General features: G+C 41.0%; 1 protein-coding gene across 1 annotated transcript in view; it reads right to left on the reverse strand.

The window, feature by feature from the left end:
• Positions 1-18,025, reverse strand: part of LOC118832811 (connector enhancer of kinase suppressor of ras 2-like) — a 566,603-nt gene that overhangs the window by 34,693 nt on the left and 513,885 nt on the right. Inside the window, exon 19 of the mRNA XM_036740170.1 lies at positions 3,151-3,222. Within this exon, the coding sequence (XP_036596065.1) occupies positions 3,151-3,222 (72 nt within the window). The remainder of the gene's footprint in view (positions 1-3,150; positions 3,223-18,025) is intronic.

An 18,025-nucleotide genomic window follows, 5' to 3' on the forward strand; every position in this document is an offset into this window, starting at 1 on the left:
TGGATTCTCTCACTGTTCACTGAATGAGTCATCTCAGCTGGTCTGTTTGTCTGTCAAAAGGTGAAGAAAGGCGGTGACAATTTGGACAAATAAGGAAAAAGCCCTTTTGCTTGAATCATCTACTTTATTCTTTTGACACTGGCCTGGTTTAGCCACATCCTCCACTGGAATTTGTATAGGGATCATACTCTAACTTTTCACAGTGGTAGCTTTTCTACGAATGGCATAGAGATGGACAGGAAATGGTGCTGGAGGCCTAGGTATGGCAAGTTGTGGTACCTGCTCAAAAATCAGAGCTCAGAGTCCCGAGGGGGGGTCTGAGTTCAGAGTTGGGAGTAGAGTCTGGAGAATGGGTAGCACAGCAGAATAATGGCTGGGAAGTGATCCAATGGTTCTAGGTCCAGGAAAGAGAGGGAATGTGCTCATCAATAAGACTTCAATGTCCCAGGGGTGGAAACCTAAGTTCTAAGTCAGAAGTGGAAGCTGAAGCACAGAGGTGGCAGGGAAGTGGCATGATTAGCCCGAGTCTGGATCAAATAAAGTAAATGGTCACCAATCCAAGCCTAGGTTTCCAAGGAAGGGAGCTTGGGGTTCTGAGTTGCAGGCAGTATAGCACAGCAATAGCCAGAAGGGGTGACATAGATCAGGGACCAGGTAAAATAATGTGAAACCTCGCTAATTAGACAATAGGGTCCTGAGGGAAGGATCCTGCGTTCCAGGTCAGAGGGGGAAACAGGAGGACAAACAGCATAGCATAGAAAGTTCAAGGGAGTGGCATGGTGGGCTTAGCTTTGGGCAAAATAAGCAGAATGATCAATCATTAGAGCCCAGGGACCCCAGGAGGGGAGCGTAAGATGCAGGTCAGAAGTGGAGATAGGAATGTGAATGGCAAAGCATTGAGAGGTGGCACGATGGCATGATGGCCCTACCTGGGAAACACAAGCAGAATGTTCAACAATTAGAGCTTAGGGTTCCAGAGATGGGATCCAGAGTTCTAGTGCTGAGGTAGACACTGGGGCAGCATAGCATGGAGATGTCCCTCAACCTCAAATCCCCCTACCACAAATCTGTTTAACGATTTAATCATTTTGGGGGCAGCTAGGTGGCGCTGCAGAGGGTAGAGTGCCAGGCCTGGAGTCAGGAAGACTCATCTTCCTGAGTTCAAATTTAGTTTCAGACACAAACTAGCCATATGATCTTAGCCAAGTCACTTTACTCTGTTTGCCTCAGTTTCCTCATGTGTAAAAAGAGCTGGAGAAAGAAATGGCAAACCGCTCCAGCATCCCTGCCAAAAAAACCCTCAATGGGTCATGAAGAGTTGGACATGACTGAAAAGCGACTGAACAACAACAATAACACGGTATTTATTTCTTTTTCTGCCTGGCAGCAGTCACTGATCATCTGTGCACTTGCCAATAGTGTTTTTAGGTGTGGCATAAAGTTGGGGGCATGAGAGGCAAATATCTGGACTATTTTCCTCTTTCCTTTGTACAAACCCTTCCCCTGTCATGTCCAGTGCTGAGCACATGGCAGATGCTCTTACTAATGTGGATGGATGTGGAAGAGTCCATGTGCTTCAACTCAGAAAAACACCATGTGGCCTCAAAATGCACTTGGGTCAGGTCACACATAGGGCCGTCCCTGTGTTCACTCCAGGGGGTTTTCCCATACCCACTCTGATTTCGTTCTTTGTACCACCTTATTAGGCGTTCTCAAGAGAATAAGTGTGTCATTGTGCTTGGGTCTCATAGGCATAAATATTAGACACCAGCAACGTGACAGGATTGAATCCAACACAATTAAACTCATTGAGGGAAGAACAACCCTTCCTTCTGGCAGGTCGAAAACAAATTTAAGCAATTTTCCTTTTCCAATGAGATGTTGCTTCATGTTTTCCTATCAACATTAAACCCAAACATAAGGAGCCTGTTACAGCCAAGCTTTGCTGATGCCATTAGGCAACATGCCTTAAAATATTAATAACCTGCTGCTTTCCCTAATTGGAATTAATGTCTTGTGTTGCATACTTCATTTACATGGAAAGTTTCCATGAAAGTCAAATTGCATTGATGCCTAAGTAGCTGGCATACTGGGGATTGCACTTCATAGACTAAATCTACAGGTGTGAGTGACTGACAGGTTGATTAGTTATGAGGTGAATCTGTGAAAGGACCTTCCAGTCAAAGTACGGGCAGCAGAGTGACCCTGACAAATAGGAAACAAGTTTGTTAATTTTATTATTAATGAATTCCTTGTAAAAGGAACTCAATAGTATGCACGTGTTCATTCTGCAAAGCAATTTCAATTTGCAGGAAAATAGCTTGGCAGGTGCACACACCTAAAGCAAGGCAGTTGGGAACGAGCAGGTACCAGAACTTGAAAAAGTGCAGGGAAGTCCAATATGGAACACCTTGTTCTTCCTGTACTCTCACTTGGCATTTTGGGCACAGCACCTGAATAACAGTGGCAGTGCAAGGTCTCAGGAGGGCTCAGAGTTGCTCCTATTTTTGCCTTATATATGCTGGAGTGCACAATGAAAGCAGTGCTCTTGGGGCCAGTAGAAAATGATTTAATCCTTGATATAAAACACAATGCCTATGGATACACATTTCAAAAGGCGTCCAATCTTCATTTACATTTACAATTGCAGAAACAACATAAAATACAAATATAACCTCTGGAACCAAAACCTTGCGTGGAAAAACAATTAGTTAGAGATACAGAAACAGTCATAAATTCAGATACTACAATGCCTTTTCGCCCATGACTCTCTCCATTTCCCTCTCTCCTTCTCCAACAAAGTCTTCTGTGTCTGCAGGTAAAGAGTGGATAGATAAAATCCTTTTGAAAACAAATATGCCTGTGAACATGCATGAATCAAGATATTAATTTACTTCTTCCCTATCTGGGGTAGGAAAAGCAAATCATAAAGTCAAGAATCCTAGACCTTCATCTTTATGGTGAATGAGAACACAATACTGATCCCTGGTTCTGAAGAGACCATAGAGGAAAGAAAGGCGCATCTGGGTGTTAGAATAGGCGTTAAAGGTAACTTCTACACTCCTAGAGGAAATGTAATCATCTTTTTCTGTTGTCTTGAGGGGCTCTCACATTGCTACAACAATTGGCTACAGAAAAGAAATTACTTACTGATTCATTTCTTCCAGACAGTCAGTTGCAAAGAAGAAACTCTTAATTTTGGGGTGACAAGCTTTGAAAGCACTGAAAGAAAGACAGAAAAAACAGTTGAGTTCTCCTTCTATAGGATTTCCCATATTTATAATTTTGACAGGCAATAGCTACATTCTCTCTTCACTCGAAATGTAATAAGCATGAGATGGGATCAAGAACTATGGTGAGGTCATGGTATACGTATTATTAAAGAAGTTCCACATTTATGCAGAAATAGATTGATAGCCAATAACCCCTTTCCCCTCTGCAATATGCCCATGTTTATTACCTGGTATATTTATATAAACATTGAAAGACTAGGGACTATCTCTCTAGTCCCTAGGCCTGAGCTAAAGAGAAAAATGAAGTGATCATATTTATCTCCGAATCTCAGAGCTGGGAGGCTTCTCAAAGGCCGGCTAGTCCAACTTCATACCTGCCCAGGAATCCCCACTATGATGTTTCTAACAAGCAGTCATCCAGGGAAATAGAGGAAAATTGACTCCCTTTCCAGGCATCCCATTCCATTTTTGGAGATGTCTAATGCCATCCAGCTGAATCTGTTCCTTGGAAAATTCCACCCATTCCTTTTTTATGCCCTGGAATCAAGTAAACCAAGACTAATCTCTCTTCCACAGTACGGCTCTTCAACTTGAAGAGAACAAGTACTTTTTGAGTCTTCTTTTCAAGCTAAACATTTCCAGTTTGTTCAAGAGATCCCTGCACATTGTGATCTCAAGGCCTTCACCACCATCCTAGTCACCTTCCTCGACATGTATTCCAGGTTGTTAATGTCATTTCTAAAAGGTGGCAGGTAGAACTGAACATGATACTCCAGATATAGTCTGACCAGAAGAGGAAATAGTAGGACTATGACTTCTCTCCCTTAGATACAGGGGTTCTTAACCTGGATTCCATGACCTTGTTTTTTTTAAATATTTGGTAAGTATTTCAATATACTTGGTTTCCTTTTTAATTTGATGTATTTTATTTTATGTATTTAGAAATATGATCCCAAGAAGGGTTTCACAGGCTTCACCAGGCTGCTAAAGGCATCCATGACACCAAGGCTAAGAACTCTTGTTCTAAACACCATTCAGTCCAGAATCCCATTGGCCTTCTTGGTCGCTATATTGTATTACAGTCCACTAGAATCCCCAGACTAAGGACATGGGCTTTCAGCAATATGGAAGAAGTCCCTATTCCTCTATGTGCAATGGAAACAGGGCTGTGTCATTTCTATTCCCCCACTGTAAATATGCATATGGGGCTTTGAGAGCTGAGAGACTGGGGAGATTGGAGTGAAGAATCAGCCTCAAAGAACTGACAACCAAGTGAATAAGAACAATTATTTTCTGTTATCTAATCTCAATATTGCAGAGGTCACAGAATTTTATTAATTTTGTTAGAGAGAATTCCACAAATATCAAGGTCTATCTTTGATACTGCTCCTAGTATGACCTCCAGCTTGTGGCATACATTAATTAATTAATCAAAGCACTTCATAATTATCTGAAGGAGGTAAAGGAGCAAGGATAGTGTCATGGATCCCTTGGGAAGTCTGGTGAAGCCTAGGGACCCCTTTTCAGAATACTGTTTTTAAATGCATACAATTAAATACCAAGGGTTACAAATGAAACCCATCGTTATCAAAATATTAAAAGGAACAAGCAAACAAGGTTAAGAACTCCTACTTAGCTACTGCTAAGACCTAGGCATTAACAAATATAGCCCAGCATCTTTTCAACAGTAAATACCACTAAACAGTAAACCATTCTTTTACACAGAAAAGAAATACTGCCATGTGTTCAGGAGAAGTGGTAATAAAGAATGCTGGCAGCCAGGTTAGAATGTCCTAAGCTGGAATTCTCTCAGAATTTTTCATGTAAAATCTTTACATAAACAATCAAAGACTTTTGATGGTTTCTTGTGGTTCAAATTAAAAGTTAGGGGAGATCTGAAACCCCAGGCAGCCTCAATGGCCCTGGATCCATGTTGGATCAGTAACTCAAGACTTATGTCCAGGGCCTCATTGTTACAAGGCCTCATTGCATCAGAGACTCACATGACCAAGTATCTTCGTTGTACCTTATTCAGTCATTGTCAGGAATACAAGATGATAGAGCTGGCCCAACGATATCAAAAACCTACTCCATTCCCTGCTCATAAATTGGGCCCTTCTGGTCTCCTAAATATCATTTAGTAAATTTCAGCTCCCAAATCACCACATGGTGTTCTAATAGAATTATTTTCATCGTTGTAAACAAGTAAAAGTGCCAGGGGAAGGGTAAGAGAATTTAAAATACACCTGTTCACTTCTCACCTGGGGGATTTTCGTTAGAATTGATAACTCTTTATTGTTTGAGGTGGAGAGTCCAGCTTCCATCTGCCCTCTACATTCACTGTTTGAGGTGGTAAATACTACTCAAAAACACTAGGCCTAGGCAGGGAGAAAAGAGGGGAAATTCTTAATTTATCAGTTTGGATTTAATTTAGTCCTTGGGGTTCATCCTACCTCGGCAAACTTTTCAGAAGCTCTTAGAACAAGAAACATCAATGATGTTTCTATGGCTGAGTATTTATTTGCTAGATGAGCTGCTATTTGGCAATGCAGGTTGTGCTCCCTCTCTTGTAGTGCTATCTTTTTCATATAGAGTGAATGACTTATCTCCCTGAGTAGATCAACAGTTCTTTGGGATCAGGTCTAGTCCGCTTTTTCTGGGCTGGGCCTGACTCAGGCCAGTTTCCTGGTAGTTTAGGTTCGCCATTAAAATACTCGTAGTTCACTGAATAGTTAAAAAAGGATATTCTTAGCCATAACAAGAGAAGGATGGTCCACAAGGAGAGGTGCTGAGCACCTTCAAGTTGATTCTGCTGAGGGAAGTTCCTGTTTCTGAGCTGCCCTTGGTGATCTACCAGCCAAGCATCAATGCGTCCCTGGAACTTCTCAGAGCTGCTTTGAGCTCAGGGGAATAGGAAGTGCTATTAACACATTACGCCTTTAGGCCCCTGAGCCAATCAAGTGAGGAGGATGGTCTGAATACTGCTAAGGACCAATTTGCTTGGGGGCAGAGAGGTTGGACTATTTTGCTCTCTCCACGACCTCTTTCAGTTTAGCAAATACTTGTCTACCATCTACTACGGTCAATGCACAAAGCACAAAACTGTAGAGACTACAAAGATGTATAAAACAGTTCTTGTCCTCAATAAATTTCTGACTGAGTAGGGGGAGTTAATACAACACAACCGTAATTCAAGGCAAAATAATCAAGGTATTGCAAAAGTCTTAGAGCAGTTTTAAGCATTATGTTAGCTGGAATGTAAGTACATATATACAAGGAAGCAGTGAGAAATAATTCTGAGAAGGTAGGTGAAGGACAGAATACTTTAAAAAGTCTTTAATGCCTAGCTAAGAAGCTTCTACTCCATCCTGTGGGCAATGAGGAGAAAGCAAAGGTTTCTGAGCCAGGGAATGGCATGAGCAGAATTGGTCTATTGAAGATTACTATGGAATGGTACATACCAGAGCCTGGAAAAAGTTGTGGAGGCAAAGAGACAGCCAAGTCATAGTAGGGCCAAGATGGGAAGCAATGAGGGACTGAACCAGCGTGGTGGCAGTGGGGATGACAAGTAGGGGAACAATGGAAATGATCCTGTGGGAGGTGGATCAATAGGCTTTGGTGACTGAAGAAAGGTGAGCGATGAAGGAAATGTAGTGGCCAAAGATGACACCGAAATTTTGAGTAAGGGGGTCAAAGAATGAGCTAGGACAGCAGGAGGAAGAAGTGTTTTGGCGAATGGAGGCACTGATAATCGATTTGGGTTTAGAAGTGCTGAGTTCGGATTCCTACTGCTGGTATAATGCTAGTGCATAGGACAACCACTCAGTAAATGTTTCTTTATGATAAGTATTAGAATGCGCTGGCTAGGTTTTGACACACTTCTTCCTGTACACGTCTACAGTTGTACATAGCACAACAATTATTTTAAAGTATAATTTAAATAAATACATTGAATTGATATCTAATTTTCTAGACTGCCTATCATCTGAATATTTGTCTTCCCAAGACATTTCCTCAATCCTCTGAGTGATTCACAGTTGCTAGACTATATCTAGTTTTAAGTAGCTGTTTTTCATGGGAAATGAAAATCAATCTTCCCGAACTCCTTTGATATTCAAATTACCAGAATGACACTACAATCCATGTTTGGAATCTGTCTTATAGATTAGTTCTTTTTTTTATAAGTCAGAAACCATGACATTCGAACCATTTGACTATTTCTCTAAGAGCAATTTTATGCTTTGTTGGTGTTCAGTCGTTTTCAGTCGGGTCCAACTTTTCATGACCTCTTGTGAGGTTTTCTCGGCACAGATACTGGAGTGATTTGACATTTCCTTCTCCAGTTCACTTTACAGATGAGGAAACTGAGGCAAACAGGGTTAACTGACTTGCCCAGGTTCACACAGCTAGTAAGTATCTGAGGCCAGACTTGAACTTAGGAAGATGAATTTTTCTGACTATAGGTCTGACCCTCTATCCACTACGCCACCAAGCTCCCTGACTTAATGCTTTAATAAACTTTTAAAATCAACAAAGGATCATACAGTTTGGTCAGAAGGATCCTTATAAGATCACCTGGTCCAGTCCCTTCATTTCACCTATTATAGGATCAAAGATCTAGAATTGAAGGAATCATTAGTGATTATGGTCCAAGGCCTTCATTTTTCAGATGAGGAAATTGTGGCCCAGAGTAGTTCAGTGATTTATCCAAGGTCACATGGGTACTAAGTGGCAGAGCTGGAATTTAAACTCAGTTTTCTATGACTTAAAGTTAGGGGCTCCATGGTGCATACCATCACCACTATATCACACTGTCTCCCTAAAATGAGGAATAGTAGTAGTAGCAGTGGTGGTGATAGTGATGGAGGAGGAGGAAGAAGAAGAAGAAGAAGAAGAAGAAGAAGAAGAAGAAGAAGAAGAAGAAGAAGAAGAGGAGGATGAGGAGGAGGAGGAGGAGGAGTATGAGGATTAGGAGGAGGAGGAGGAAGAGGAGGAGGAGGAGGAGGAGGAGGAGGAGGACGAGGAGGAGGACGAGGAGGAGGAGGAGGAGGGACAAAATACAAACAAAAACCTGTCACAGGTTGGATCTATGTGAGACTGAAACTACCATCTGGAAGATAAAAAAATGGTAAACTCAGTTACATGATACCAGGTAGGAAAAATTAGCAACAACCAAGTCCAAGTTATTTAAACTTTTTAAACAACTCAATTCAATTTAACTAGTTTGTACGTAGACAGATGTAAACAGCTCAGCTTAGATTTATCTCGAGGAATCTCAGTCAAATGAAGATACTAGTTGAATCAATGGTCCATTCTGAGCTTATGTATTCTGCAGCATGTATTACAGGGGGGCATAGTATCCTACTAGCATTTATATATTTCAGAGACAATTTAAAATTATCATAAGCCATAAAGTAAAAAAAGATCTTTGCTTTCTTTGTTGATTACTATTCACTTGAGAGGCTTTCCTCCCTCAAGTCACTCATTTAATTCTTCTTTGCGATTAGTGGAAGTTACACATGAATGCAACCCCTCCTCCACTCATCTCCCCCAGGTGTCAAGACTCCCGCTAGCACACGGAGGATTCACATACTTAATTCTCATTAGCATTAACAGAAATTTTACATGTAAATCCCCATGCTCCAATGCACTCGCTTCATGGTTTCTAATTTCTAAAAAAGAACTGATAAACAAGACAGATCCCCACCCAATAGCTCAAGTTTCCACGTCATTTTGGTTGGGTTGAGTGGCAGAGGAGTGGCAGGTGGGTTTTCTTTCACTGGCCAGTCACAATGGAAATGTATGCACACATCTCAGGGCAATCATTCTTTGTCCTTTCGAATTGAGCAGAGCTCCTGACATGGTGAAAGTTGAATGCCTTCCTTTTATGAGAACACGTTTTACATTAGCCTTGCCTATTACCACTCGCCCACAGCAAACAACAATTTATGTCAGTTGAGTAGGAAGAGGAATACTAACTTGATTTAGGTTGTTATTTCCACAGCTCCTCTGGCAAGGGTGAGCTGGCATAAGAGTTTTCTGAGCTGGTACTTTTTTAAGTCCTCAAATCTCATGAAATAGTTGTCAGGGTAGGGGGGGCTCTCTAGAGCTGCTCCTTCCAAAACCTGCCCTAGGAAAGGGGCTTAGCCTCTTCCTCATGTTTCCTCAGCAGCAGCCACCTGTGCCCCGGGAGCTTTGGTGAATCAGTTCCCAATATGGCCTAGATGAGCGCTCATCACTGTCACCCAGCACCCTGACTAGCTCATTTCCAAGGAGAGAGGAACCCTCAGACATCCTCATAGACCTGGAGAGTCTTTCCCCATATTGCTCTGCTCCCATGTTTTCTCTGCCCATGTAGTACAGGTAGAGGATGGGGAAGAGATATGGAGAGAAGGAAACAAGGCATAAATTCAGAAAATATTGCTTTTGAGTCCAGCCTGAATTTAGCTAACCAACTGGCTGAACAGTACTGACTTAAATGTAAATGGCAGAAGAGAATGGAAGTATGATTAATGGGAATATAGATCCCTCTTCTCTCTATTCGCATAGATCCTACCTGGTCCAGATCTTTATCACCTCTCAATTAGCCTATTACAGTAGTCTCCTACCTGGCCTCCCCACGTCAAGGCTCTCCCCTCTCTAATTCATTCTCCACAAAGCTGTCAAATTGCTATTTTTAAAATACGGGTCTGATTATGTAACTCCTCTGCTCATGAAGCTGCAATGGCTCCCTACTGACTTAGGATAAAATACCAACTCCTCTGACATTAAAAACCCTTCATAATTTTGATCCAGCCTATCTTTCTTGGTTGATCACACGCATGGTCCCCTCATTTACTCTAAGCTACAGTCAACATGGCCAGCTTTTTGTTTTCCATATATGCCATTCCACCTCTCTATTCTATGCCTTTGTACAAGCCATTCTCCATGCTTGGAATGCTTTACTACCTGCTCAAATGCCAATTGAAGTCTTTCCTAAATTCTCCATTATTAGTGCCACCCTAATCACTGTGAATATGTTTTATATCGACTGTATTTTATTTATCTGTAGAATGTAAGGACACAGATTGTCTTATTTTTATATTTGCACAGTGCCTGGTCCATTAAAAAAACCAAACCTACTAATTTCATTGACATGGGAAGCTCTTGATAAGGAAACCCCTTCTACCAATGCAGATGAAATTTCCTCTGAACCTTACAATCTTTGCCTGGGGCACTGCGAAGTTAAGCAACTTGCCCAGGGTCACACAGCCATTATGTATCAAAGGTGGGATTTGAACCCAGGTTTTCTTTATTCCAATGCCAACTTTCCATCCACTGCAGGCCATGTTTGGGACTTAGATAGATGACTTGTTGACTCATTGATTAATTACTTTCTTATGGATCTGTGGTAGAGATGAAAAAAAAATCCTAAGACGTGTTCAAATTCTGACTCTGCCAAACCATCTTTGTGACCTTGGGCCAGTCACTTGACCTCTTAGGGCCCTAGTTTTATCTAAGAAGGAGAGTATATTAGATAATCCTTCAGGTCTTTTCCTACTCTAAATCTGTGATCCTTTCAGCATATTTTTAAAGGGAGAAGAATTATCAGAGCTCCATATTATATAGTTAGAGAATGTTATAGGGTCAAGATTCTTAAAACATTTTTTTTAGAATTGTAGCACTTAACATAGTAACAGAACACTTGTCACAGTGGGTCAGCCACAAGGTGCATTTGGTCCAGTGGTTTGCTTTTGACAAAAGACCAAAAGACTACTTATGGGGAGGAAAAGGAAAAGGAAAAGTAGAAGGCCTAGAAGGAAAGAAATAGGAGGGGAAAGACCTCCAGAAGAGAAGAAGGTAGTCATTAAGGTAAGATGAGGAGTTCATAAGACAAAGTAAGAAATTGGTCAGACGAGGGAAAAGAAGGTGAGTTGTGGTTGTCCAAGCGCTCATTAGGTGAGACAAACAACAACTCCAGAGCTGCATTTGACTCAGCAGTTCTGCCATTCTCTAGTAAGAACCACAAAGGACTAAGATCTCACTTCCAACAGAAATTTGATTCAATTCCACAAATATTTCTTTAGCATCTTCTATGTGCTAGGCACAGTGACTTGCAGAGACTGCATGTGGGGATCCTGTCAGAGCCACCATGGTCAAGTGACTACAAGTGACTACTGAGGAATGACCCTACTTTCCAGGCTATCAGGAAATATAAAATGTTCCTTAAAATAAAACAGAAGGAAGGTTTCAATGAAAGGGAAGGGAGCAGGAAGGAAGTAAGGGAGAATTCTGACTTGTATTAAGAGGTTAAGAGGGTGATGGGATGTCACCCAGAGGAAAAAAAGAAGAGATTAACCACTAAACACTTGGCGTTACATAACAGGTATGGGCCTCCTCCTAAAGAGGAGTGAGAGCTCCCCTTTGCCAAAGAAGTGGCTGCTAATGCTCCAAGGAAAGATGATGTGGACGAGCAGATGCTGCCAGAATGCTGAGGGCATATTAGTGAAGGTCACGGAAGTAGCTGGGGTTGGTGCCTAGGGAAGCCTAGGGAAGGGCACTAACCTCAGAGTTACACCCAAGTCTTTCTTTGCACCAACTTCCATGGCACATGCTAGCTAGCTTCAAATATCTGAAGGGCTGTCATGGCATTAGACTTGTACTGCTTAGCCCTAGACAGAGAATTAGGAGCAGCAGGTAGGAAGCTGCAGAGCAGAATTTACACTTCCTATAAGGAAGAACTTCCAAACGTTTAGAGCTATCTTCAAGCAAAGGCTAGATGACCACCTGTCAGGGATGTTGTAAAGGGGACTCACGGTCAGCTCGAGGTTGGACCTAATGGCCTTGGAGGGGCCTTCCAACTCTGAAATTCTCTGTAAACCCTTCTTGAATCTGTTTGTATTTTCAGACTATAAATCTTCCTTATCCCAGTAGCATTCAATCCCATTTCAGATATAACAGACATCAATCTCTAATTTACAGAGTTTTAATCTTGTGTTCCCAGTAAAGAAAAGCAAAGCCATAAGGTAGATGATCACTTCAGACACTATCTGGTGTTCTGGCCCATTCCCTCCTCCTCCAACATCTGTCTGGCTGGACTGCATCCCTCTTCCGATGGACAAGGCTCCCAGGCGGGGTTGGTTTGGGAGGCTGCTTTTCTATATCTGGAGGCTCTCATCACCACAGCAGTCTAGGTGGTTATCTCTGGCACACATCCACTTCCTCACTCAGAAGGCTTCACTCTGTGATGCTTATCTTAGCTGAGCTGCCATTTTTGCAATTTTAGAATCAGTTACCAGACCGACTTCATGGTGTGTTTCTGCTAGAATATCTTAGTCTTTTCTGTTATGAAATGATGGTAAGATCATTAAGTAAGCAGCCTTTTTGTTTACTTAAAGGGAAATCATCCCAGGTCACTGTCAAACTCCAGATAATATAATTCCATATTTAACCTTTCAGGAAATCAAAGATTGTCCTTTTAGATTGTATGGCTGATGTTCATGCTAGAAAACTCTTCAAATTTACTTCCTTCATTCTGGATTTTCGTGATTAAAGATTGTATTTGGGGTACAGAAAAAATGACTCGGTGTTGGCTTTTGGCCTGCCCAGGTCAGATGAGAGGCTAGCTGACTAACTCTCTCCAGCAAAATGACTTATCATTACCAGGAATGACAATACATATGCCTGTGAAAATGATTCATTTTGGGGACAATCTTTCACTAACCTACCATCCTGTCAATTCATCAAACAGCTCTGTTTTTATAACCTAATACAAGCTACCACTGAAAAAAATTCAAGCCCCTGAGGATCAGTAAAAAGTGCAGGGCAAAACAATCTCATTACATAAATACTTTTGCAGCTTGCCCCCACCCAAAAGGCCATCTTCCGTGCTAATGCAGAATTAGGCAATATTGTCTTAAACCAGCGTTCAGGGTGCTCGTTCAGCACATACACATTCTCTCACATAATTTACCAACTTTGGGGAAAATGGCTTTTGCTTCATCAACATCAGCTAACCTTTACCACTCTGCAATTTTCTCCTCATGTATTCCATGCCATAATGGTTCTAAGCTATCCATTAGAAACACAACTCTCACTATTCTTCATTTAAACCTGTTTACTTTTGCTGTTGTTAAAACTAAAAAAAGTAACCCTTTGATGTATATGTACCTTTATTTCTTCAAATGCTAACGTTTCAGTATTTACATTAAAGACTTTGATTTTTATTCATTTGTAAAAGCAAACCCATTGTGAGAATTTTTCCCCCTACCTCCCCTGTCAGTGTCTCAGCATCTACCCTTATGAAAGTGTTCACTCATTTTAAATATCCTAAAACACTAAGGCACATAAGGCCAGAAAGAGATTGTTTTTTCTTGAGACATTGTAATGTCTCAAGATGCAAATGACAAAAAAAAGACCAACTCCAACTACCTGGTATTTATGAAGAATGACCTATGGTCAGAAGCAGGTGTTTATCCCTTGGCGGAAAGTGTAGAGTTAAAGCTACTTCGGTAACTTAAGACAACAACTTAGGTTGTTTTTCCAATGAAAAAGGGAAGTATAACAAGTTCAGTGTTCCAGAGAATTCAGCAGATTTTACATTGGCACCATGGATCTTCTAAAAAACAAATTGTGAGAGTGCGAGTCAGGATTTATACATCTGGCCTTGGAAAGTAGACCATGTGGAGTGGCTCAAGGCCTGAGAGCCTTGTTTTTGCTCACCCATACATAATAAAGGCAGGAAGGGGGAATCAAGGATTGAGGGGGATCGCGATGTTTCCCCACCACATCACTTGGTTCCTGGTCACTGTTGTTCTTGTCTCTCTCTCTCTTGCTTAATTTACATGTGAAACCCAAAAGATCTTGGGGGATTTGAGAAAAATGACATTGCATGACACTCATACAACGCTTTGCAGTTTGTATAAAAGGCAGAATCTGAAATGATTCTTTTTTGGGGGGGATGGTGGGTGCAGTTTGGCAATTAAGAATCAAATGAGAGTTATAAAGACTTTATGACCCTAAATGTGACAGAGGTTTAGAATAAGGGTGTAGGTCCTGTTAATGGAAGGAAGCAGTTTTGAGCTCCTTGAGGGCAGGCATGATGGTCTTTTGCCTTTCTTTCTATCCCCAGAGCTTAGCACAGGACCTGGCACATAACAGATGCTTTATAAATGTTTATTGACACATTGACAGGCTATTCTGTATGCTAAAAGGACCTCAGCATTGTAAGCTAAGAGTTTGGGAGCTAATAAAACCACTCTGCTTTAAAAGAGAAGATCTGCTGAGAGTGTTTTCCTTGAAAGAGAGATGGGAGAGTCTGCTCCTCAGATGGGGAAGAGGCAGCGCTTCAGCTCAGGGTTTTAGCTGAGAACTAAGTGGTTGCGGCAGGGGGTGAGAGGCAGGAAGAAGAAATTTGCAAGGTCCAGAGAAAAAGGTGGGGAACTGCAGAGACATGACCAGATGTGACATCAAGAAGGAAAAATGCCCATTAGAGAAAGCAACGTACAGTGCAGAGTAGGCCCAGTGAGCGTTGAGGGATGATGTCACTGGAAGACATCAATGGCCCTTTAGGACTGGGGTTGTGAGTTGTTTCTCCATGTACATGCCCCTCCATGCATATTTCATAGCATGTCCATTCTTCCCACCAACTGGGAAGTCCCACATGACTTTGTGGAAGAGTGTGGCCTACATTTATGAGGGAATGTTCTATTGCTCCATTCCTCACTGTTATTTCATTAAAGGCCTTTCTTTTGAACTATGTTGTCTGGTTGACTGGGAAAAGTAGTACACAAATAAGGGTTTGTGAGCTATGGTTTTGGGTGGATATGGACCCAGCAAGTACCTTGAACCTACTAGGGTAACTTTTCTGGGGTGTCTGTATGCAAGTGGTGGGTGCCTATGTGCAGCAAACAGGTGCTGTGTTGTGGGGACTCAACCGGGATCTTGATTTTAGATACCCTAATATAGCAGGGATCCATTCTGGATTTTATTTTTTGGTCATGACTGAACAGCAGAGTTTTCTAATGTAGGGTTGTATGTTTTTTAAGGTGGTCAGAACAATTGCTTTAAAATAATTATCGAATGGACATGCACTCAGATATTTACATCTGTTGTATTGTTTATGATTGAAGTTAAAATCTGTGCCATTTCTATATAAGAGCCACAATGGTTTTTTTTTTTTTTTTAATGCAATTTATTTATTTAACATATTTGGTTTTCAGCATTGATTTTCACAACAGTTTGAATTACAAATTTTCTCCCCATTTCTGCCCTCCCCCCCCACTCCAAGATGGCGTATATTCTGGTTGCCCTGTTCCCCAGTCAGCCCTCCCCTCTATCACCCCCCTCCCCTCTCATCCCCTTTTCCCTTCCTTTCTTGTAGGGCAAGATAAATTTCTACGCCCCATTGCCTGTGTATCTTATTTTTTAGTTGCATACAAAAAGTTTTTTTTGTTTTTGAACATCTGATTTTAAAACTTTGAGTTCCAAATTCCCTTCCCTCTTCCCTTCCCACCCACCCTCCCTAAGAAGTTGAGCAATTCAACCTAGGCCACACATGTATTATTATGTATAACCCTTCCACAATATTCATGTTGTGAAAGGCTAACTACATTTTGCTCCTTCCCAACCCATCCCGCTTTATTGAATTTTCTTCCTTGACCCTGTCCCCTTTCCAAAGTGTTTGTTTTGATTATCTCCACCCCCATCTGCCCTCCACTCCATCATCCCCCTGCCTTTTATTTTTTTTTTATCTTCCTCCCTCTTCTTTCCTGTGGGGTAAGATACCCAACTGAGTATGTATGGTATTCCCCCTCAGGCCAAATCTGATGAGAGCAAGGTTCACTCATTCCCCCCTCACCTGCCCACTCCCCTCCTCTCCTAGAACTGCTTCCTCTTGCCACCTTTATGGGAGATAATCCACCCCATTCTATCTCTCCCTATCTCCCTCTCTCAGTAAGTTACTCTCTCATCCCTTAATTTCATTTTATTTCTTTTAGCTATCTTCCCTTCATCCTCAACTCACCCTGTGTCTGCTCTCTTTCTTTTACATATATATATATATATATATATATACACATACATACACATACATACATATACACATAGATACATGCATACATACACATTCACTTATATATATACATAAACATATATATATGCATATATATATATGCATATTCCCTTCAACTACCCTAATACTGAGGTCTCATGAATCATACTCATCATCTTTCCATGTAGGAATGTAAACAAAACAGTTCAACTTTAGTAAGTCCCTTGCAATTTCCGTTTAAGAGCCACAATGTTGATGCAAAATGATGGATATAGAGCCCCACAGAGGATTCTTGGTACAGAGAGACAAGAATATTGTAGATGCTCTTCAAGATGATATGAGAAATTTGGGGAGATGAATTTTCCAGTGCATATAAGAAATCGGACAAGATTCTATCTATTATATAAATTGTCTGAATCAGTGGTGCATTCCAACACCTCAGATAAAGGGGTGTGCATGTACGTGTATGTGTGTGTGAAAGTATGTTGAAACTGATTACTAAGCCCCTCAATGAGAAGACAGAGATGGAATCAAATAAAAAATCTCCTGATTAAAGAAAGACTGTTCAAATATGGATTGTCACAACTGACCCTTGAGAAAGAGCCATTTCTGGGATTTGGAGTAGCTAAAGATGCCAATAAGTTTCTGTACTTCCCAGTTCATAGAGCTCTTTACCTTAAGATAGGGGTTCTTAACCCAGAATCCATGAGATTTTTATTTTTATTTTGATAAATATACTTCAGTATAGTTTACTTTGTAATTCTGTGTATTTTATGCATTTAAGAACATAATTCTGAGGGAATCCATGATACAAAATAAGGTAAGAACTCTTACCCTCAGCTAAGAAGTTTCTCAAAGGTACACTTACATCCATCTGAGAAGAACTCCTCTGGGCCATGGAAGGACAACGTAGTGGCCAGAGACTGACGGGAACAATAGGCTAAGGTGAAGCTTTAAGGCCCCAGCATTTGTCCTCATGTGTGATTTGAAGTCAATGGACCTTGACGTCACAGCACTGGAATGTTTCTCAGTTCTTTTCTTCCCTATTATAACCCCTCATTCTATATGGGAAGCCACAAAGGCAAAGTATCCCATATTTCTAGTGCATTCTGGATATACATATATATATGTATATGTATATATGTGTATATGTACAGGTATATATGTGACACACATATGTAGACTCATATACACACAAGTGACAGTTTAAGGTCAAGTATCATTAGCTATAAAGTTTTAGTTCAAGGACATGTTACAAGAGTATAACTTCTGGAGATACTGTTCTCTATTTTTTGCTTAATGTAAAGTAATCATTCAGTAACGATTACATTGTGTCAGACAGCTACAGTTTTTGATTTTTGAGTATAGTCAAATAGGTCAAGATGTCCCCCAAGGAGAAGAGTCACTGACTAGAAAGGAGAGGAAGGCATGGCTACACACCAAAGTAAAAATGGGATATAGCATCAACTAATCAAAACCAAAGTTTGCTGATTACTTGAGCAATGAAAGAGAGGTAGGAAAGTATAGTAGAAAGAACCAAGGATCTGGAATTGAGTGACCTGGATTTGAATCCTGATTCAGTTATGATCTGTGTGTCCTTGGGAAAGTCTTTTCCTCTCTCCTGATCTCAGTTTCCTCACTTGCAAAACGATAGTGTTGGACCCAACCAGCAAGATACCTTCTCTCTCCAAATCCTACAACCTAGTCCATAGACTAACAAGGTAGGAAAGAAAAACACTGGAGAGTACTACAGCATTGCAAT

The sequence above is a fragment of the Trichosurus vulpecula genome, chromosome X, assembly GCF_011100635.1.
Source record: "Trichosurus vulpecula isolate mTriVul1 chromosome X, mTriVul1.pri, whole genome shotgun sequence".
Classification (NCBI taxonomy): Eukaryota; Metazoa; Chordata; class Mammalia; order Diprotodontia; family Phalangeridae; genus Trichosurus; species Trichosurus vulpecula.